This window comes from Ursus arctos, unplaced genomic scaffold (genome assembly GCF_023065955.2).
Source record: "Ursus arctos isolate Adak ecotype North America unplaced genomic scaffold, UrsArc2.0 scaffold_7, whole genome shotgun sequence".
Taxonomy (NCBI): domain Eukaryota; kingdom Metazoa; phylum Chordata; class Mammalia; order Carnivora; family Ursidae; genus Ursus; species Ursus arctos.
This window is the reverse complement of record NW_026623089.1, coordinates 47,707,420-47,730,798: the sequence shown is the minus strand read 5'-3', so window position 1 is coordinate 47,730,798 and position 23,379 is coordinate 47,707,420. Positions and strand designations below refer to the sequence as shown.

The 23,379-nt window shown below is 49.7% G+C and overlaps 1 protein-coding gene across 1 annotated transcript in view; it reads right to left on the bottom strand.

Annotated features, from left to right (window-relative positions):
- Nucleotides 1–3,104: 3,104 nt before the first annotated feature.
- The window catches only part of DLG5 (discs large MAGUK scaffold protein 5), a 122,664-nt gene continuing 102,389 nt past the window's right edge, over nucleotides 3,105–23,379 (bottom strand). The window contains exons 26-32 of the mRNA XM_026504531.4: nucleotides 22,831–23,001; nucleotides 21,762–21,958; nucleotides 8,920–9,063; nucleotides 8,573–8,700; nucleotides 7,298–7,407; nucleotides 6,536–6,645; nucleotides 3,105–4,903 (exon numbers count right to left, since the gene is read on the bottom strand). Of these exons, the coding sequence (XP_026360316.2) occupies nucleotides 4,800–4,903; nucleotides 6,536–6,645; nucleotides 7,298–7,407; nucleotides 8,573–8,700; nucleotides 8,920–9,063; nucleotides 21,762–21,958; nucleotides 22,831–23,001 (964 nt within the window). The 3' untranslated portion in view covers nucleotides 3,105–4,799. The remainder of the gene's footprint in view (nucleotides 4,904–6,535; nucleotides 6,646–7,297; nucleotides 7,408–8,572; nucleotides 8,701–8,919; nucleotides 9,064–21,761; nucleotides 21,959–22,830; nucleotides 23,002–23,379) is intronic.

Here is a 23,379-nt window from a genome sequence, read left to right as displayed (position 1 = left end):
GAAGCCCCACGGTGGCTGCTGGAATGCAGATACAGACCTTGTTACCTGGGCTGCTGGCATCGACGCGCTCCCTCCGGGGCCTCCCAACCCGGGGTACCAATCTGTAGACAGTGCTGCATACAGACTGCTATTTTTTTCTTAATCCAGAATTTTTCTAGAAGACAGTGTCAGGAGAAGGTAAACCAAGCCTCCCTCCTGGGGAGAAAGAATTCCCATCCGGGATTGACCCTTTCCCCCCACAAGTGGCAAAGGATGCACGAGATCCATCGACAGAGAGGACAGCCAAAGAAAGAAACGGTGAAAATCCCCAGGAAATGCTCAGGAGAGCAGAGGAGAGACATGAGCACAAGAGCTGTCAGCAGACTTCACGGACAACAAGTCTGCTTTGGGGCAGGGACTCAAGACGGAGACGTGAAGGGCTGTTCGCACCAGTGCCTCTGTCTTCACGTGGCTTAGCTGGGAGCAGAACATCCAGTGATCCCCGTACACGTTCTCATTTCTACTTGGCTTGTCTTGACGTGAGCTGACAAGCGTCCTGCTCTCCAGACCAGCATTCCATCCCACAGACGCATCTTTGACTTGCTGACAGAGTCCAGAGGACAGCGGTGGTCAGCCTGCCGACGGACAACAGCAGCCCAAGCCCTCTGCCCATGCTTCTGCCAGACAGTGAGGACCTGGTGGGTGGAGGCCCCAACACCCCCAGGACCCGTTCCAGTCCTTGTTTGCTGACTTCCCCAGAAGGGGCTTTGGCACATCCCCAGGGAAGCGGAGGTTCACGCTGACCCAGAGATCACATGACTGCTTCTGGTTGACTTCACCTAATAGTGGCAACACTGTTCTCTCCCAACACAGCTCAGCGTGTGCTTGATACCAGGTGCTTTCAACACTGAACACTATACTGTTTCAAGATACCGCCACTGGGGATAAAAACAGGAAATCGAGGAAATTATTGAACCACAAATCAGCGCAGTGCTCACTTTGGTGGAAAAGGTAGAGAATCTGACCACGCTGGGCATAAGAGGTCCTCTAAGGGACTTGCAGAGTGCTCTGTTCCCTAAAGACGAATACACTGTCCATCTTACTATTGTTTAGACTGTACGATGACATTGTACACGCTCTTTTGTACATAGGACACATTTTACAGTTGAAAAAAAAAATATATATATATATAAACTCATATAATAGCAAAGAGAACTTAAGTGGGAACCATCAAGAGGCCAGAAACTATACTTGGGAAGGGATGCGCCGATGCAGATATGAACAGATGAAATAAGGTGGATGAAATCTGCAAGTCAGCATACCAGCAGCAGGGGGTGGCGAAGGCCCAGCTGTCCAGAGTCCAGCCTCCCAGCCGCGTGCCCTGTGAGACAATCATCATCCCGACGCCAGCCGCAGGCTCCCTGCGAGCGTACGCTGGCTCGGGGGCCTGTCCTGCACTTGCTTACATTTCTCTCCGTCCTGGGTATCTGACCCAGGTAGTCCTCTGCCCTGTCCATCCAGGGCGGGCAGCAGTGCAGCTTTCTTGCACCAGCTCCTTTGTTCCAGCCAAGGAGAGGCTCAAGACTCTGGGCCAGTGCTTGGCTTCTGGTCTGGGCCCCTTTGGTTTCCACTCCTAAGCATGAGGTGTCCAGGGGCACCTCCAGCCTCCGGAAAGGCTCCCCAGAGCTGGAGTTCTGCTGAAGTCCCATTCCCCACCCCTATCGCAGATGTCAGCGTGGGAAGGGGCCTTAGAGATGATCTAGTCTGCACTGTCTTCAAAGGCCAGGTGCTGAGGCCACCAGTGTGATCCGTCCAAGGCCTCACGGCTAGAACCAAAAGTCACCTCTGCCTTTCCAGAAGGATCTGAGCCTGGATGAGACAGACTCCAACTTGGGGCAGAGACCGATCTGCCTGTGTGCCCCTCCCCCGTGCCCCAGGCTTGGCATGGCTTGGAGATGAGCGTGAACTCCGTCAGTGCTGCTTGGCGGCATCCAGAAACAAAGTTCATGATCTCAGCAACTTAGCTGGCCTCCATTTTTTAAGAGACAGTGGTTCATTCCTTGTAATTATGAAAGAAAACCAAGTTCCCTATAGAAAATTTGGAGAATACAGAAAAATCTCAAAGAAAAGGTCACTCCAAAAGCTGCAGGGGCAAACCATTAATGTTTTGGCATCACTGGGCTCTTGAAAAGAATTGTTTGGAAAACAAGTAGCCGCTGACCCCCATTTGCCAGGTGGGTGACAAAGTCCGTGCCACAGCCGCCCTCTTGGCTCAGCACTGGCTCCGGGCGGTCGAGGAGGTGTGGACAGCCCGATGGCCGGGTGCACATGGGCAAGAGCGATGTGCCCTGGGCCCCAGACAGCTGCACCAGCCCCCACACCTCCACAGTCCCACACAGCCCCGTGACTCCTGTGGCCACAGGTGAGGCCGAAACCGCAGGTGCACAATGGAACTTTGTCCAGCCGGAAAGGACTAAGGGGGCACTAACCCCAAGTCTGCCCCCGTCGGCCAGGTCACTGCAGCAGCAGGAGGCTTTTCTACAACACTGTGTGTCCACCTCCTCCAGGCAAAAAGAGCAGAGGAGGAGGACTCTTCCCTGACCCAGACTCGGGGCACTTAATGAGGCCAGTCCGGGCTTCCTGCCACCCTGGAATTTCAGAGAGCCCTACCTAGTATTACAATGCAGCCCCATGCCAGGCAAGGCCTTCTTCACCCTGGGGGGCCCAACCTGGGCCTCACTCTCTTGCAGACAGGACTCTGATTGAGAACATCAGGGGACCCCAGTGTCCTTCAAATCCCTTTCACTCTTTGCAGCACTGAATATAAGCACCGTGGGCAGGATCTTACACAAATCAGCTGCCTGGCTGCAACCACCACCCACACTATACTGGACAGATGGACAGACGGACGCATGGGAGGTTAGGAAGTCAGAGGCACAGATGCAGCAGGGAAAAGGGGCTCCTGGGGATCATGAGCACTGGAAAGAAGCTCTCACGTCAGCCAGTTCCCAGCTACCTGCTGTAAAGGAGAGGAAAGCAGTCTCACATTTAGGAATAAATCGAGCCAAGGGGTAGGGAACCGATGGAAAACCAATTTAAAAGACCGCTATTTTCATGACAACAAGTTACAGAAATTGACCTTTATTTATCGTACTAAAGTCTGTTTAACTTTTGATACAAAGTAAGGTTTTAGTACAGAAAATCCCAGTCAGAACAGTACCTGTGCACACTGTACCATCACAGTCCCGCTCGGGCCGCAACTCGGAGGAACAGCCCCGCGGGCGGCGCCGAGGGCCTCGGGCAACCCGCCGTCCGTCCTGGTTGTCTGAGCTAGAAGAAGGCGCGTACCTGTGAGACCAAGGGCAGCACTGAGGACTGACACGTGTCTCTTTGAACAACTGTGCAAGAAAATAGATCCCTTTTTTAAAAATGTCAGTTTGGCTAAACTACAATCTAGTTGTCTAGAATTACAAAGAATAAAATGAAATCAAAGATTTCTGGCTAGTAAAATGAAATGTTAGGAACAGTATTAAAATATAGGTCCTACCCAGTGACACTTACGTGGAGCCCAGTACAGTACCTATTATTAACAGGACGCATAGTTTCAGGAGGGACCACATCAAATCCTCAGCCAGAGACACCCAGCATCAGAAGTGCAAAAAAACAAAACAAAACAAAACAAAAAACAAAAACCCAAAAACAAAACCCCAAAGACACCCTCATGGGGTACTGTTTCTGCCGGGAGTGCTGTCACCGAGACTAAGAGGATCCCCAGCTTCTCTAGATGTCCGACAGCGAGGACACTCCTCATGCTTCCCCTAAGAGCTCTCAGGTCCAAGTCTGACACATGATGTCTTCCCATCCGAGAGCTGAGGTACCTGCCCAGCCTGTGGAGTTCAAGAATTACCCTGCAATAATTGCACTGATAAAGCGGTCATTATTTACAGAGGCTAAAGAGGACCCAGTGGCACGTGCCAGCCCTCGGTTTACACCCTGCCCGGAACTACGGCATGGCGGTGACCCCCAGGAGCCGGGACGGCCCAGGGAGAAGGCGGACGTAATGATCGCAGACAGAAGACAAATGAGAGGACGCGGAAGGCGGGACAGAAAGCCCGAGCGATGAGATTGCAAGACGCCCAAGTGGCCTTCCTGGCGCAGGAGGGGAAAACACGGCCGCTGGTGCCTCGGCCCCGCAAAGGCACTGGTCCTGCCGCCACCACGTCTGAGCCCCTGCAGTCGCCGTGTCCTGCCAGGAGAGGTGCCACCGAGGAGCGGAAGTCTGCTGAAGCTCTGGTCCCACCGACAAGAACCTCCCAGAGCCAACGTGGCCGCCAACGAGGTTCCAGAGTCATTTTGCTGAAAGCAGGAACAAAACCCAACACCAAAGCAACACAGGAGGCTGACGGGGTGGGGGGCAGGCTGGGCACCGACAGCACGGGGCCGTTCAAGTAAACATAAACAACCAATACTTAGAAAAGGCTTGTAAACGTGTGATCTGAAAGGTTGTCTTTGCAGCATCTCTGATCAGCTGGCTAAAGAAAGGGTGGCGTTGAACCCCTCTATCGAAAGTCTTTTGTGTTTTTTACTTTGTCTTAAAGCACATGTGTGAGAGGAGCACAGTCTTCTGGCCGGGCCTGGATCCCGGTCTCCTGTGGTCCTCGGTCTACAGAGCAGGTGCTCCTGGAATCCAGGTGCGTGGATCCTTCCCTTCCGTGCTTATTATATACAGACAGACATGTACTTTTCGATCGCTGAGCAGGAGCTGGGCCAGACGTGCACGCTGGCAATCGAGCCGCAGCCACTCCCAGCATGGCACTCTTCTACAGTGGGCAGGCTGGAATCCACAGGACTTTATTTTGTTCTTGATTGACCATTGCCAAGATCTGAGTGCAAATGCTCGACAGGGCTCCTCCCTGGATGACCCCTGCAAAAGAGCCCCCAAACACACACATCATTGAGCTCAGAGTCAGACCCCAGGTTCGAGGCAAATCAATACATCTGTTACTCTTTCTGGTTTTCTGCCTGTTCGGAGCTACTCGGCCTGCCTTCCTCATGCTCTTCCATCAGCAAGAAATTGGGGAAGAGAAAGAAGTAAGAGTTGAGTACAAATAACTGGCTTTTTATCTGTCCCTCTGCTCAGCTGTTCAGTAGGATACTGACAATGTGGGCCCAAATGAAGGTTGGTATCAAATTTTGCCAGGCTTTGTGGGCCCTTGCAACAGGGATGACCAGGATTTGACCACTTGCATTAATTGCATGACCCCACTGCATGCCCTGAGTTGGGTCTGCCCCGTCTTGCAAGGGGGAGTCCGGCACCCTGGAAGGCAGTCTGGGGTTGTGCTGTGATGGTCCAAACAGCAGCCGGAGTCTCCAGGAAACAAGAATGGGTGTAAGGAGCTGGGGCATCTCATAGCCCAGTGAAGATTCCCAGGCAAGATGACAACACGTCCCCAGCTATGGCCCAGCGCTGCTCTGCAGGCTTTCACCACCATGGATCCTGCAGACACTAGCCCCATCTCTCCGTGTGCTCCACCGAACAGTGCTGGTGGACAAAACATGCCCAGCTGCTTGCCAGAAGGTATGGACAGAAACAGACATGGGAGCGCTTAGAAACTGCTGTGGAAACGTGCCAAGAGGGGCGCCGGCTCAGTTAAGCGTCTGCCTTCAGCTCAGGCTGTGATCCTGGAGCCCGGGATCTAGTCCCACATCGGGCTTCCTGCTCAGCGGGGAGTCTGCTTCTCCCTCTGCCCCTCACCCCACTCATGCGTGCTCTCAGTTTCTCTCTCAAATAAAATCTTTAAAAATCCATTAATTAAAAACAAAAGTGCCAAGAGTAATTTTATGTCTGTTGAAACTAATAAAAAGTCAAAAGCTTATATTTTGTAAGTTTCAGAGTTTTGAATTTTTCATTTCTCTAGGATTTGTTAACATTTGACTCCATGCTGGTTTATGACGGATTAGAGATTAAAACTCACACACACGCAGAAGCTCCAAGCCGGGTTTTCTGAAACCACCTGTTTTTGCATGAGAAGCATGAAACGAGATCCTAACAGTCCGTACAACTGAATTAAAAGCACTGTCCCTGCCTCTGTGACCCCAGTGTGATTAAGCCCCTTCAGATGACTGACTTTAGCAGAGGGGGGAGGCCACAAAGTACAATGGCAGCCAACACACTGGAGCCATGCTGCTTTTGGTTTGTTGTGATTCAAAGACCAAAGCTGTCGAGAGTGCAGCTTTTCTTGGCCAAACCTCATAGCCACACTGGACTTCCCTGAGGGTGTGAAGGCCAGCCAGCCACAGCCACCACCGCCGAGCTGCCTGCCCGGGATCGCCGGAGCCCTCCCGCACAGCACTGCTGCTGGGACACAGACCTGCCATTGCGCGGCGAAAAATTTGGGGGACGAGGCCAGGGAACCTCCCTTGTCAGCCTCTAACACTCCTGATGTTGCCCTGCACCTGTCAGCAGGACGGGTTCGATGCTGGTGACCACAGCGGCACCTACCGGGCCTCCGTCCCCACTGCCTGCTCTTGGTCTGCAGCCCAGAGGCACGCCTACCTGTGAAGTACCGACTATACTCCTGCTCAATCTTCTGAGCCGTCTCGAACTGCTCTTTGGAATGCCTCTGAGTCACCTTGTCCTTCAGGTAGGTGGGGTCTCTCTGCTCCCTGTCAGACGTGCAGAGAAGCAGGCTGAGTGTCTCGCCTCCCCAGGCCCTCCTCTTTCCTTTGTGCAGAGTAACAGGGCCTCCATCGACAGGGCCCGGGGGGCTCCCCTCATAAAGCACAGCGACAGCCTGCAGGCCCCTTGGGGAGCTCGACACAGTAGTGGGGGAAGGTGGGCACCCCTGTGCATGTACGCGGAAAGCAGACACCCCAGCTGGCAGGTACAGAAGCTTGGAAGCACAGAAAGGCAAAACGGAGGGAGGCCCTGCGGAGCGGTCAGCCCAAGCAGCACGGAAACCGGAGCCCAGGGAAGCAGAGGCTCGCCCGCATCCCAAGCCAACTCCTAGCAGACTGGAGCCGGCCCCAGTCACTGAGCTGCTTGTGCCCATGGGAGCCGGAAACCGGGAGACCGGAGGAGGGGAGAGAGGGACAGGACACACAGGGAATGAGGCACTCAGGGAAGCGCGGCAGCGACCACGTAGGGCCAAGGGCTGGCGGGGACCAGGACTGTGCCTGGCGAGCACTGCCTGCGTGAGCGTGAGACAGGGAGCGGCTCCCACACCTACCGCCCGTCTCAGCCCTCCACGCCCACCCCCGCCCTGGTGTCTGAGCCAGGGCCCCGCCCCCGGCGAGCCCCGCGGAGCCGGGCACCTACTTGATGTGTTTGGCGCTCTTGTAGTGGATGAAGATGACGATGGGGTAGATGTGCATGTGGTGCAGCCGCTCGACGGCGTGCGGGCCGATGTCCAGGAGACAGTGCCGGTTCTGAAGGGGGCGCGTGACCAGTCAGGGCCTGGGGGTGGCCCTAGAGACGCTGGAGCCCTGCCACCGGTGGGGCCCCCTCTCCCACACTGCTCCACCTCCCTGCATCAGTGAGGACCAGTCCACCATGAAGACCACGGAGGAAAACCCGTGGAAAGCTTTACCCCAGAAAAGCTCTCCCACAAGCTGTCAGCTGACGGTGGTCAGGGCCAGGAGCCAGGGCGGAGTGGGGTCTGGACGGCCCACCTCCGACCTGCCTTTCCTGCCTCTGCCCAGACACAGGGAGCTTCTGAAAGCCCAACCCCAGCCCGGCCTCAGAAGCCTCGCTCCTGCCAGACTGAGCACACGAAGACGGGGAGACTCGGCAAGGCCTGCCCTGGTGAAGGGGAGTGTGTGTCTGCGTGGATGTGACTGAAACGGGCCCCGGAACCCCCTGAGCCTCCAGGGGAGTGTGAGCCAAAGAAAGACCACAGGCGCTCTGAAAGCTCCCCGAGGGAGCTCAACCGTTGGCCGGCTTTCTGACTCCCTGGGGCACAGCTAACTGGAGCACATGCACGCCAACTGGGCAATCCACACTCCCAGCTGCCAGAAGCCTCCTCCTTCATTCAGTGAGGAGCAAACCAAAGCCTTACGAGGTGGAATGAGCAGCCCGAGAAGGACAGGGCCCGAGGAGTACACCCTCGATGGCTGCTTTTCCAACACACCTTAGAGTTCCCTTCTCCTCACACTCCTTGGCAAACAGACCCCAGTACATTCAAGAGCCTAAAGACGCACAGAAATGGCTCTTAACCCTTTCAGGGGCAGGAGTCCTGATGGAAGCTGGGCGCCCTGTCCCCAGAATAAGGCACACAGAAAGTTCTGTACACACACGCTGTGCAGGTGCAGGACCCTACCGTAGAATCCACCGTGGGCGGGCTTTCCTAGAGCTCAAAGCTCTCATTAGGTCCCGAACCCTCAGAGGGAGAGGGGTGACGTGCGCACAGCACCTTGTTAATGACAGCGGAAACACACAGAAGCAATGGGGCAAACCCTGATGGAGGGTAACCTGGACTAAAGGAAACAGGCGAGTGCAACGAAGGCCCGAGAGACGCACAGGGCAGAGGTCCAGAGACACGGGGGTCCAAGCCCAAGTGCTGAAACTCTAACGCCTGGTCGAAGCACTGGGTACCTTTTCTGTAATCTCCTTTATGGAAGCCACCGTGGTCACGTCGAAATGGCCACTCCTCCGCTTGTAGTCAACAAACAGGCAGTCTTTGACGCCCCGCTCGATGGCCTGCTGGGAGGCCTTCATCACCTCTGCAAAGCACAGACACAGGAATGAGGATGCCCCCTGACCCGGGGAGCCATCACGGCACATTCTGGGCAAGAACACTGTGCAGAACAGCTGTCCCGCTGTCCTTCCTTCCAGAGAAACACACTGATGTGACCTGAGTCAGGAGGGCTCTGAAACACCGTGGGACCCAGCCCCAGGAGACAGGCGGACAGAGCCCAGCAGGCACCGAGGGTGCCCCTTACCGAGGGGGCATCTGCAGAACTTGCCAGGAGCCTCGTTCACCAGCATTTCCTTTACCACGTCCAGTAAAGGCCCCAGGATTAGGACGGGCCTCAGGGAGGTGCAGTCTACTTTCTGGACCCGCTGATAGGCGAGACTCACCGAATCTGAGGGAGAGAGGGGCAGTGTCATGGAGGCAGTGTCACCTGGAGCGGAGGAAAGGAGGGAGAGAGGCCGGGGAGCCGACAGCTGCCCTGACCTTGCTTGCCCCAGGCAGGTCCACCTCCTCGGTCCACAAATCCAGAGCCAAGCCGGGTGAGGGGCTCAGCACGGCTTGCCTGGGACTTGCCCAGGTGTAGCACAAAGAGTCCCCATGTCCTGGGCACACCAGGGCACGGTCACTCCTGCAGCCCAGACAAGCACCCCCGCTCTGTGAACGCCAAGGCAGCCGGCTTACAGCAGTCATCCCAGCACTTCCTTCCGCTCAAGTTCTTCCTCACGTGTCTTAGGCCTGCTCCCCTCACCCCCGCTATCCATGTCTACTCTCTAGAGATGCAGCCTCCCCTGCAGGCAGGTGTGGTCATGTGACCCAGTGAGCAGAGGTGAAGCTCCCACCTCCTTGCCCCTCTCCCAGGGGCTAAAAAGGACAAGACCAGGGGTGCTCAGCCAGCCCTGACCCTGCTGATGAGGACAACCTTTAGAAAAATGGCCGAGCAACAAGACCACAGGGACCTGGGTCCCTGGATGACCCCCAGGATAGCACTGCCTTCCTGGAGCCATGTACCAGCTGGGACTCTCACGGGGCACAGAAGTCATGCTTCGGCTACTGTTATCTGGTCTTGGTTAAACCAGCAGCCTCGGTGATCTGTGTAAGACACCTTCCCTCCCTGAATGAAGAAACAAGTCCTTGCCAAAAGAGATGGCCTAATACCAGCTCCTCTGTCACCGTGCTGGCACCTCAGACACACTTTAGAAAGAACACAAAACACAGTCTCACCAGCGTCACAAGACAGCAGCTCGTGAAAAGCCCCAACGACCACGCAAGTGCTCTCAACAACTCCAGGCGACAGGGCAAGAGATCCCAGGGAGCGGCAGGGGTTAAAGGAATCTTGTGCTGGCCCCAAGGATGAAGAGACCAGGGGCAGGCCCAGGAGGGGCGCGACGGGAGCTGCAGCCCTGGCCGAGCCTGGCAGGACGGCGGGCTGAGGGCAGGGTGGGCTGGGGTGGCCTCTGGGGAAGGGTCAAGGGGAGGCTCGGCCCAGAAGGCCCGACACAGCTGTGTGACAAGGCCTGACTGGGGATGGGGCTATGCAGCCTGGGCTCCACTCCGACCAAGCTCGTGGGCAAAACTGAGGGGGAAGTGAACGTAGTCTCTCCCCTCCCTCACCCACACCTACACGTGTTTCTTTTTTTTTAGGACTGATGATTGTCCATGTATACCTCCATGGCTTTCTATACAGCATTTCTCAACCTGGTAGCCAGCTGATGCGTTGCAGTCGGCAGGGGAGGGTTTCGCAGCCACATCTACCACCCAGGAACTCCTGTGCATTTCTGACTAAAGCCTCTAAGGAGTCTCAGGGCAAAGGACTTCCTCCAGGAGAAGACAAACACACCCTCTCTTTTACAAACCAGAACGTTACAGGTAAAGCCAAACAGCTTCTCTGACACCTCTTCTCCACTCCATCCTGGTCCCCACCAGCGTCCTCATCACCACTATCAGAAGCTGGAAGGAAATCCTTCCAGATGTTTGTTATTCTCACACGTTGATTTTTATGCACTCAGAAAAGACGACAAAATCTGTCTGTATATGTGGACGTGTTCAACAAAAATGACCTAATGTCAATATTCTGCACCTCCCCCTTTCACTCAGTCACATTTCTAGAATGCATCCCTACTGATTCCTCCTGCTCTCCTGTATTCCTTCTGAACCTCCCAAGCACGACACACTGCATCTATTCATCCATTTCCCTCTGTATGGACAGTAAGTCACTGTGCCTTCAACTTCTTTGAGCAAGAATCATATTCTCCCCTAACGACTGTTAACATTCCACACAGTGGGAGACCAATTTAGAAGATTCCTGTTCCTCCCTGAACAATCTGCTTCGTTGGAAGTCCTCATAATTACAGAATTAGAGAGCTACAGAGCACCTCGCAAGTCATTCAATCCAACCAACAAAAATATAAAACTCCCTGGGAAGGATAAACGTACATATAAATAGAGAATCTGGAAGTAATGTAATGTAGAGATGTAAATCACTTTTAAATCTGGTGTAGATATTTAAAGGCAACAGCACAAAAGTAATTATAAATCTATGCTAATATATACACTGATATAAAAAGAGGTAATAGGTGTCATCAACAACATCGGGCCGGGGGCGGGGGGGGCACCTGGATGGCTCAGTCGTTAAGCGTCTGCCTTCGGCTCAGGTCATGATCCCAGCATTCTGGGATTGAGCCCCGCAACAGGCTCCCTGTTCAGCGGGAAGCCTGCTTCTCCCTCTTCCACTTCCCCCGCTTGTGTTCCCTCTCTCTCTGCCTCTCTGTCAAATAAATAAAATCTTTAAAAAAAAAAAAAAAATCAAGGGGAAGGGTACACAGAGGTGCAACACAGAATTTTTATAGGAGACCAAAATTAAGTTGTTAGTTTAAAATGGACTGTTACAGGGTGTCTGGGTGGTTCAGTTGGTTAAGTGTCTGACTCTTGATCTCAGCTCAGGTCCTGATCTCAGGATCATGAGTTCAAGCCCTGTGTTGGGCTCCAGCATGGGGCCACATGGGGTATGCAGCTTACTTAAAAAAATAAAATAAAATAAAATGGATGGTTATATCTTTAAGATGTTTTATGTAATTGCATAAGTGACCAAAAAGAAAATATCTATGAAATATACACAAAGGGACATGAGAAGGGAATCAAACCCTGTCACCACAAAAAAAAAAAAAAAAACAACCAAAACAAAACAAAACCAAAAGAAACAAAAAATAACAGCACAGCACAACAGACAGCAGCAAGGGAAGCAAGACTGACAAAAAAGCCACAAGACACACAAAAAACAATTCAAATGGCACCAGCAAGTCCTTCCATATTAGTAATTACTTTAAATGTGAATGGATTGGCTCAACGGTTGAATAATCAAGACCCAGCTACATGCTGTCTAGGAGAGACTCACTCTGGATCTCAGGACACACACAGGCTAATACAAGTGAAAGAATAAAGATATTTCGTGCAATTAGGAATCTTATGAGAGCACGGTGGCCACAGTTAGAGCAGACCAAATAGATTTTAAGGCAGAAGCTGTCACCAGAGACAAAGAACATTACATACCGATAAAAGGGTCAATTCTCCAGAGAGATCCAACAGTTACAGACACACATGCCCCTCACACTAGAGCTCCCAAATATGTGAGGCAGACAAGACAGAACTGAAGGGAGAAACAGAGAGCAACACAATATTCGTAGGGGCTTCCATGCCCCCACTTCTGTAACAGATAAAACAACCAGAGAGAAAATAAGGGAAAAGCAGCTGAACCACAAATACTATGGCCAAATGGGCCTCCCAGATGTGCCCCTAACACTCCACCCAGCAACAGCAGAGGACACATTCTTCTCGACTGCACACAGACCGTTCTCCAGGACAGACCACCTCCAGGACAGACCACCTGTTAAGCCACAAAACAAATTTAAGAAGACTGAAACTATACGAAGTATCTTTTCTGACCACAGTGGAAGGAAACTAGAAATCAACAACAAAAGGAAAACATATGTGGAAATTAAATAACTCACGCTCAAGCAACCAAGGGGTCAAAGAAAAAAAGCAGAGGGCAATTCAGAAAACTTCTGGAGACAAATGAAGACAAAACCACAACATAGGACACTTACAGGACACAACAAAAGCAGTACTAGGAGGGGAAGTGCGCAGAGGTAAATGCGGACACAAAGAACAAATCAACAACCCAACTTTACAGTTGGAGGAATCAGAGAGAAAAAGTACAAACTAAACCCAAAATCAGCAGAAGGAAGGAAGTAATAAAGAGCAGAGATAGAGAATAGAAAAACAGAAAAGAAATAGATGAAACCAAGAGTTGGTTTTTTTTAAAAGATCAACAAAATTAACAAACTCTTAGCTAGACTAATGAAGAAAAACAGAGAGAAAACTTAAATCACTGAAATAAGAAGGGACATGATAACCAATTCCACAGAAATGAAAAGGTTTATAGCAAACTACTACAAGCAATTAAATGTAAACAAATCAGACAACCTGGAAGAAAAGATAAATTCCTAGAAACATAGAATGTATCATGACTACATCATGAAGAATTTTTAAGTCTGAACAGAGCTATACCAAAAATAAGGAGACTGCAAGTAATAGAAAAACTTCTTCACAAGAGAAAGCCCAGGACAAGACGGCTTCTTCACCAGAGAATTCTATCAAACACTTAAAAAAAATTAATACCGGTCCTCTTCAAGCTCTTCAAAAAATTGACAAGAAGGGGACACTTCCAAACTCATCCCAAGACACAACAAGAAAATTACAGACCAACATCCCTGATGAACACAGATGCAAAAATCCTCAACAAAATACTAGCAAACTGAATTCAACAACATGTGAAAAGGATCATATGCCACGACCAAGTGGGATTTATACCTGGAATGCAAGGATGGTTCTTAACACACAAAAATCAGTGTCCTACACCATATTAACAAAATGAAGGACAGGGAGTTAAGATGGCGGAGGAGTAGGGGACCCCTTTTTCAGCCGGTCCCCCGAGTCGAGCTGGATAGGTACCAGACCAGCCTGAACAACCACGGAACCAGCCTGAGACGCAGGAAGACGCATCTAGATCTCTACAAAAGAACATCTCCAGCGCTGAGTATTGAGGTACGAAGCGGGGAGCCATGAAACCGCGCACAGATATCGGAAGATAAACGGAAGGGGGAGGGAGCCGCCGCGTTCGGGCGCCGGGAAGCAGTAGCCACTTGCACGGGAGAGCGGGCGGGGCTCGTGGTCGGCACCCGCAAAACAGCAGACTGAGACCGTGAGCCGGGTGCGCGCGCCACCAGGCATCTCGCGGAACCCCGGAATCCCGGTGCGCTCACTGGATCCAGACTGAGACCGGGAGCTCCCGGAGCGCGCGGGGCGGCTGGCGGCTGGCGGCTGGCGGCATTAGGAACACAAAGGACAGAGACGCGCCGGCCCTGGAAGTGAGGGCTGGGACGCCGGGTGTGGGGCGCACATCCCGGACGCTGCAGGGTTGAGCAGCACCAACAGAAACAGAGTTAAAGTGGCCAGAACATTAGTAGAGAACGGGCCGCAATCCCTCTGTTCTGTGACAGAGGCTGAAATTTGGCCGCTGCTGCTCTGACTCTCAGAAGAGGCATAGCCGGCCGCCAGGGAAAGCCGCCAGAGAACAAAAGCCTGGAAATACCGGCTCAGGGAGTGCCCATCCCCATCCCCCCTTGCAGGGAACGCGGAGACTCTACCCAAACAGGGTTGCCTGAGTATCCCCGCGGCAGGCCCCTCCCCCAGAACACAGAAGGCAGGCTGAGAAATCAAGAAGCCCACATCCTGGGGCGCCTGGGTGGCGCAGTCATTGAGCGCCTGTCTTCGGCTCAGGGCATGATCCCGGCATTCCGGAAAGGAGTCCCTCGTTGGGCTCCTCCGCTGGGAGCCTGCTTCTTCCTCTCCCACTCCCCTGCTTGTGTTCCCTCTCTTGCTGGCTGTCTCTCTGTCACATAAATAAATAAAATCTTAAAAAAAAAAAAAAAAAAAAGCCCACATCCCTAAGATCCCTATAAAACAAGGGCACACTGCCTGGGTCCCGGTCAATAATTTGGGCTTTGGACAACCCCACAACCTCTCCTCATCAGAATGACGAGAAGGAGAAATCCCCCCCCCAGCAAAGAAAAGACAATGAGTCTGTGGCCTCTGCCACAGAACTAATGGATATGGATGTAACCAAATTATCAGAAATGGAATTCAGAGTAACAATGGTCAGGATGATGTGTAGACTTGAAAAAAGTATTAACAAAAATGTTAAGAATATAGAAACTCTAAGGGCGGAAATGAGAGCGAATCTGACAGAAATTAAAAATTCTATGAGCCAAATGCAGCCAAAACTAGAGGCTCTGACGGCCAGGGTGAATGAGGCAGAAGAACGTATCAGCGAATTGGAGGATGGGTTAGTAGAGAAAAAGCTAAAATAGAATCTGGACTCAAAAAAATCCCTGCTCAGGAATGTAGGTTACGGGAGATTACTGACTCAATGAAACGATCCAATGTCAGAATCATCGGCATCCCCGAGGGGGTGGAGAAAAACAGAGGTCTAGAAGAGATATTTGAACAAATTGTAGAGGAAAACTTCCCTAATCTAGCAAGGGAAACAAACATTCATGTCCAAGGGGCAGAGAGGACCCCTCCCAAGCTCAACCATGACAAAGCCACGCCACGTCAGGTCATAGTGCAATTCGCAAATACTAGATCCAAGGATACAGTATTGAAAGTGGCCAGGGCAAAGAAATTTCTCACATACCAAGGCAAAGGTATCAGAATTATGTCAGACCTGTCTACACAGACCTGGAATGAGAGAAAGGGTTGGGGGGGGCATTTTTAAAGCTCTTTCAGAGAAAAACATGCAGTCAAGGATCCTTTATCCAGCAAGGCTGTCATTCAGAATTGATGGAGAAATAAAGATCTTCCAGAATCGCCGGTCATTGACCAATTTCGTAACCACGAAACCAGCCCTACAGGAGATATTAAGGGGGGTTCTATAAAAGTAAAAAGGCCCCAAGAGTGATACAGAACAGAAAGTCACAATCTATAGAAACAAAGACTTTACTGGCAACGTGGCATCATTAAAATCATATCTCTCAATAATCAGTCTCAATGTAAATGGCCTAAATGCTTCCATAAACGCCACAGGGTTGCAGATTGGATAAAAAGACATGACCCATCCATTTGCTGTCTACAAGAGACTCATTTTGAACCTAAAGATACATTCAGACTGAAAGTAAAGGGATGGAATACCATCTTTCACACCAATGAACCTCAAAAGAAAGCTGGGGTAGCAATTCTCATATCAGACAGATTGGATTTTAAACTAAAGACTATAGTGAGAGACGCAGAAGGGCACTATATTATTCTTAAAGGATGTATCCAACAAGTGGATATGACGATTATAAATATATATGCCCCAACAGGGGAGCAGCAAGATACACAAGCCAACTCTTAACCACAATAAAGACACATATAGATAAAAATACGTTAATAGTAGGGGACCTCAACACTCCACTATCGGCAATAGACAGATCACCTAAGCAAGAAATCAGCAAAGAAACAAGAGCTTTGAATGCCATACTCGACAAGTTGGACCTCATAGATATATATAGAACACCGAAAGACTGAAATTATTCCCTGCATATTCTCAGACCACAACGCTCTGAAACTGGAACTCAACCACAAGGAAAAATTTGGAAGAAACTCAAACACTTGGAGACTAAGAACCATCCTGCTCAGGAATGACTCAATAAACCAGAAAATCAAAAATCAATTTAAACAATTTATGGAGACCAACGAGAATGAAAACACAACGGTCCAAAACCTATGGAATACTGCAAAGGCAGTCCTAAAGGGGAAATACATAGCCATCCAAGCCTCACTCAAAAGAACAGAAAAATCTAAAATGCAGTTTTTATATTCTCACCTCAAGAAGCTGGAACAGCAACAGAGGGACAGGCCTAATCCACGCACGAGAAAGCAGTTGACGAAGATTAGAGCAGAAATCAATGAATTAGAAACCAGGAGTACAGTAGAGCAGATCAACAGAAATAGAAGCTGGTTCTTTGAGAGAATCAATAAAATTAACAAACCGCTGGCAAGACTTATCCAAAAGAATAGAGAAAGGACCCAAATTAATAAAATTATGAATGAAAAAGGAGAGGTCACAACCAACACCAATGAAAGTGGAAGGATTATTAGAAACTTTTATCAACAGCTATATGCCAATAAATTAAGCAATCTGGAAGAGATGGAGGCCTTCCTGGAAACCTATAAACTACCAAGACTGAAACAGGAAGAAATTGATTTTTTAAACAGATCGATTAGTTATGAAGAGATTGAGTCAGTGATAAACAACCTCCCAAATAACAAAACTCCAGGCCCAGACGGTTTTCCTGGGGAATTCTACCAAACATTCAAAGAAGAAATAATACCTATTCTCCTAAAGCTATTTCAAAAAATAGAAACAGAAGGAAAGCTACCAAACTCATTCTATGAGGCCAATATTACCGTGATCCCCAAACCAGGCAAAGACCCCATCAAAAAGGAGAATTATAGACCGATTTCCCTAATGAATATGGATGCCAAAATCCTCAACAAGATCCTGGCTAACAGAATCCAACAGTACATTAAAAGGATTATCCATCATGACCAAGTGGGATTCATACCTGGGATGCAAGCGTGGTTCAACATTCACAAATCGATCAGCGTGATACATCATATCAACAAGAAAAGACTCAGGAACCATATGATCCTCTCAATTGATGCAGAAAAAGCATTTGACAAAATACAGCATCCTTTCCTGATTAAAACCCTTCAGAGTGTAGGGATAGAGGGTACATTCCTCAATCTCATAAAAACCATCTATGAAAAGCTTACAGCAAATATCATTCTCAATGGGGAAAAGCTGGAAGCCTTTCCCTTAAGATCAGGAACACGACAAGGATGCCCACTCTCGCCACTATTATTCAACATAGTACTAGAAGTCCTTGCAACAGCAATCAGACGACAAAAAGGGATAAAAGGTATCCAAATCGGCAAAGAAGAAGTCAAACTGTCTCTTCACAGATGACATGATACTCTATATGGAAAACCCAAAAGAATCCACGCCCAAACTATTAGAAGTTATAGAGCAATTCAGTAATGTGGCGGGATACAAAATCAATGCTCAGAAATCAGTTGCATTTCTTTTTTTCTTTTTTTTTTTTTTAAAGATTTTATTTATTTATTTGACAGAGATAGAGACAGCCAGCGAGAGAGGGAACACAAGCAGGGGGAGTGGGAGAGGAAGAAGCAGGCTCATAGCAGAGGAGCCTGATGTGGGGCTCGATCCCATAACGCCGGGATCACGCCCTGAGCCGAAGGCAGATGCTTAACCGCTGTGCCACCCAGGCGCCCCAACCGCTGTGCCACCCAGGCGCCCCCAGTTGCATTTCTATACACGAATAATGAGACTGAAGAAAGAGAAATTAGGGAATCCATCCCATTTACAATAGCACCAAAAACCATACGTTACCTTGGAATTAACTTAACCAGAGACGTAAAGGATCTATATTCTAGAAACTATAAATCACTCTTGAAAGACATTGAGGAAGACACAAAAAGATGGAATAATATTCCATGCTCATGGATCGGAAGAATTAACACAGTTAACATGTCCATGCTACCCAGAACAATCTACACTTTCAATGCTATCCCGATCAAAATACCGAGGACATTTTTCAAAGAACTGGAACAAATAGTCCTTAAATTTGTATGGAAACAGAAAAGGCCCCGAATCTCCAAGGAACTGTTGAAAAGGAAAAACAAAGCTGGGGGCATCACAATGCCGGATTTCGAGCTGTACCACACAGCTGTGATCACCAAGACAGCATGGTACTGGCACAAAAACAGACACATAGACCAGTGGAACAGAATAGAGAACCCAGAAATCGACTCTCGGCTCTTTGGGCAGCTAATCTTTGATAAAGCAGGAAAAAACATCCGGTGGAAAAAAGACAGTCTCTTCAATAAATGGTGCTGGGAAAATTGGACAGCTACATGCAAAAGAATGAAACTTGACCACTCTCTCACACCATACACAAAGATAAACTCCAAATGGATGAAAGACCTCGATGTGAGATAGGAATCCATCGAAATCCTAGAGGAGAACATAGGCAGCAACCTCTACGACATCGGCCAAAGCAACCTTTTTCATGACACATCTCCAAAGGCAAGAGAAACAAAAGATAAAATGAACTTGTGGGACTTCATCAAGATAAAAAGCTTCTGCACAGCCAAGGAAACAGTCAAAAAAACTAAGAGGCAGCCCACGGAATGGGAGAAGATATTTGCAAATGATACTACAGATAAAAGACTGGTATCCAAGATCTACAAAGAACTTCTCAAACTCAATATGCGAGAAACAAATAAACAAATAATAAAATGGGCAGAAGAGATGAACAGACACTTTTCCAATGAAGACATACAAATGGCTAACAGACACATAAAAAAATGTTCAAAATCATTAGCCATCAGGGAAATTCAAATGAAAACCACACTAAGATACCACCTCACGCCGGTTAGAATGGCAAAAATTGACAAGGCAAGAAACAACAATTTCTGGAGAGGATGTGGAGAAAGGGGATCCCTCCTACCTTGTTGGTGGGAATGCAAGTTGGTACACCCACTCTGGAAAACAGTGTGGAGGTCCCTTAAAAAGTTAAAAATTGAGCAAGCTACCCTATAACCCGGCCATTGCACTACTGGGTATTTACCCCAAAGATACAGACGTAGTGAAGAGAAGGCCCATATGCACCCCAATGTTCATAGCAGCATTGTCCACAATAGCTAAATCATGGAAGGAACCGAGATGCCCTTCAACAGATGACTGGATTAAGAAGTTGTGGTCCATTATACAATGGAATATTACTCAGCTCTCAGAAAGAACGAGTTCTCAACATTTGCTACAACATGGACGGCACTGGAGGAGATAATGCTAAGTGAAATAAGTCAGGCAGAGAAAGACAATTATCATATGATTTCTCTCGTCTATGGAACATAAGAACTAGGAAGATCGGTAAGGGAAGAAAGGGATAAAGAAAGGGGGGGTAATCAGAAGGGGGAATGAAGCATGAGAGACTCTGGACTCTGGGAAACAAACTGAGGGCTTCAGAGGGGAGGGGGGCAGGGGAATGGGATAGGCTGGTGATGGGTAGTAAGGAGGGCACGTATTGCATGGTGCACTGGGTGTTATACGCAACTAATGAATCATCGAACTTTACATCGGAAACCAGGGATGTACTGTATGGTGACTAACATAATAAAAAAACATTAAAAAAAAATGAAGGATAAAAACCACATGATCATCTCAACTGACAGAGAAAAAGCATCTGACAAACTAAATACTCTTTCATGATAAAAACACTCAACAAAGTAGGAACAGAAGGAAACCACCTCAACATAACAAAAGTCATATATGAAAAAACCATAGATAACATCACATTCAATGGCAAAAGACAGGAAGCTCTCCTTCTAAGATCAGAAACAAAGCCAAGGATGCCCACACCTGCCGTGACTATCCAACACAGTACTGGAAATCCTAGACAGGACAATTAGACAAGAGAAAACACCGGAAAACAAGTAGTACAATTATCTGTTCACAGATGACATGATCGCGATGTAGAAAACCCTAGAGAATACACACCCACACCCCCCCACACACAGAACCTGCTAGAACTAGAGATTTCAGGAAAGTCTCAGAATACACAATCAACATGCAACAATCAGTTGCGTTCATATACACTAACAATGTCCATTCTGAAAAAGAAATGAAGAAAACAAACCCACTTACTATCATAAAGGATAAAATACTTTAGGAATACACCTAACCAAGGAGGGGAAAGACTTGTAGACTGAAAACCACAAAATACTGCAAAAAGAAAGCAAGGAAGATACAAATGCATGGAAAGACATCCTGTGCCCGGACTGGAAGACTCAGTAGTGTTAAAATGTCCATACTACCTGAGTCAATCTATAGATTGAACGCAATCCCTCTGAAAATCCCAACGGCATTTTTTTGCAGAAACAAAAAAACAGCAAAATCAAGCAACTGTTATTGCCAAAAGGTGTATACACCTAAAGACAGTCTTTCTTACTACATTTAAACATGTAAACATCCATTCCTAGCTCCAGGCCATATAGAAACAGATGTGGCCCACTGGCTGGGGTTTGCCATCCCCGTCCTGTTCAATGGGCTATGAACAAGGGTGGGACTCACTCAACTCCCAGTGCCTAAGGCCTTCATTTAAAAAATAAAAAAGGGAGCAGGGAAGGAAGAAATAAGCTGTCCCATGGTCTGCTGCTTGTCGCCAGCTTCATAGCCTGCCTGCCTGGGAGGGCGACATTCTAGGACACTGGACACACACCAGGGTCCCACAAGCAGCTGTCACAAGAGACTCCTGCTTTCCAGGACAAAGGCACCCCTTCCACAAGGACAATCTGCCAGGGGGAGTCTAACACTCCCTAATCTGCAACTCCAGCTCTGATGCAGTGCCTGGCCCGGAAAGATCTTGTAAGAATCACTCATGGACACAGGAATGAAGCCAGAGAAGGCCAGAGATCTGCAGAGACTGGTGGCTCTCAGTTGCCACCAAACAGCCTATAATAACCCAAAAAAACCCAGAACAATGCACTGAGCACAGACTGCTTTTGCCCGTCCGATACCCATCCTTCCTTTCTTCCCTGCTAACAGAACCTACGTTACTGAGGCCGGCACGGTGCCAGCTAAAACCCCGCCTTTCCAGGCTCTCTTGCTGATGCAAGTAGCCAGTGAGATGTGAGTCGAAGTCGCAGGGTGGGCACACTTTTGCCCCGTTCTCCCTCCTGCTGCCTGAATCTGGACATGATGGCTGGCGCTGCAACGTCCCATACTGACCGTGGCAGCCACGCCCTACAGATGGCAGACCCTGACGACAGCAGTACCACCACCCCGACCAGACCTCTGTGCAAAGCAGGGTAAACCTCTATGTTGTCTAAGTCATTGCTGTGTGGTTTCTGTGATCATGGCAAGCCTAATTCTGAAAGCCTGCTGGAAAAGTGAGCTCCACCACTTGCCTTCAAAGAGTGGAATGGTGTCATTGGAAAAGGTGTCCAATGCAAGGAGGTCTTTCCCATCTTTGGACCCGCTGCGTTTGTGTTTATGTTTCCTTCGAAAGAAGGACCTGCGTGCGGCCGCCGACAGCGTCTTTGCGGCATTGTTGTCATCTTTGACCTCAGACATGCTGAGTCTCCTGGAGAATTCTTGGTCCATCCTGCGGGCACAAGGAACGGTGGTGCTGGGAAGGGCCTAGAGACCACCTCCCGCCCACCCCGCTCTGCCCATGAGGAGGAGGCGAGCCAGGACTCCAGGCTCCTCCAACGCCCCGTGGCAGGTGTCTTGGCTACGCCACCCACCCATGCCACCGAGGACCCCTCTGTACCACTGCGGTGGGGGCAACCCACGCACCAGTGCTAGGGGACGCTCTCGGAGCAGGCCAGTTTCTACACTCAGGTGAGAGTCAAGGAAGTGCTAGGACAGCCTTCACTTGGTGACGTGACAAGTGAGGCTTCCCACCACAAAACGGAATGAGACACGGATACATGCCACGACATGGCAGAACCTTGAAAAAGCCATGCAAAGTGCAAGAAACCAGGCACAGAAGGCCACATTCACATGAAGTCCAGAACAGGGAAATCTACAGGGTCAGAAAGTCAGGTTGTGGCTGCCTCAGGTGTGGGAGGGGGGCAGGAAAGACGGAAGGACAGATGGGGTAGCTACCGCATGCAGGGCTGCTTCTGAGCTGCTGAGAAAGCTCTGAAATGACAACAGGGACGTGGCACACAGCTGTTGATTACACTGAAAGCCACTGAATTGGACATTTGGGGTGAACTGCATGATGTATGAATGTATCTCAATAAATCTGTTAAAAATAAAAAAGTTATGTTTCCTAAGTTGCCACCGTGTTTCTGTACAGCACTGACTTACGTACAACATTGGATTGCACTAGAAGCAGCTTTCTAGACAAGCGGTTTGGGCCGAAGGTACAAACCAGAAGCCAGGGTGCTCGGCAGACTGAGCCCCGATCCTGTGGGACAGCTCCAGGGGTGGGTGCCGTCCCCTGCAAGCCCAGACATGAACACTTACACGTATTTGCTGGGGATCTGCCCGCGCTGGATCTTCTGGGCATTCTCGTCCAGCTGCCAGGCCATCCAGGACCCAAATGTGCCCTGAGGCAAGGTGTCATCAACGTAGAGGATGTCGTCTTTCTTAAAGCTCAGCTCATGTTCCACCTCTGCCAGCCGGTCGTAGAGGGCCCTGGGCCGGGCGACAGAGGGAACAGGATCAGGAGGCGGCTACCAGCTGCTGGAGGACCAATCAGCCACACACTTGGGCAGCCCGTCTCCTGGGACAGCTCTCCTGCTCCAAGCTTTCCCCAGACCATGATCTCCCCATGCTGGGGGCGGTTCCCAGAGAAGGGAATGCCCAGCTTTATGTAACAGAACAACACTGTCTTACCTCCCCTAAGACCGGGGGCTCCCTGGGGATGCTGGCTGCCTCACATCCATCTTGCCAACAGACCAATGTCTTGCCAAGCACCAAAACCATATCCCGTCTTCCAAATGGGCCTTCCCTCCCCCAACCAGGTCATGGTCAACGGTTCCTATAGAAGGTAAACTCCCCAGGATGGAAATA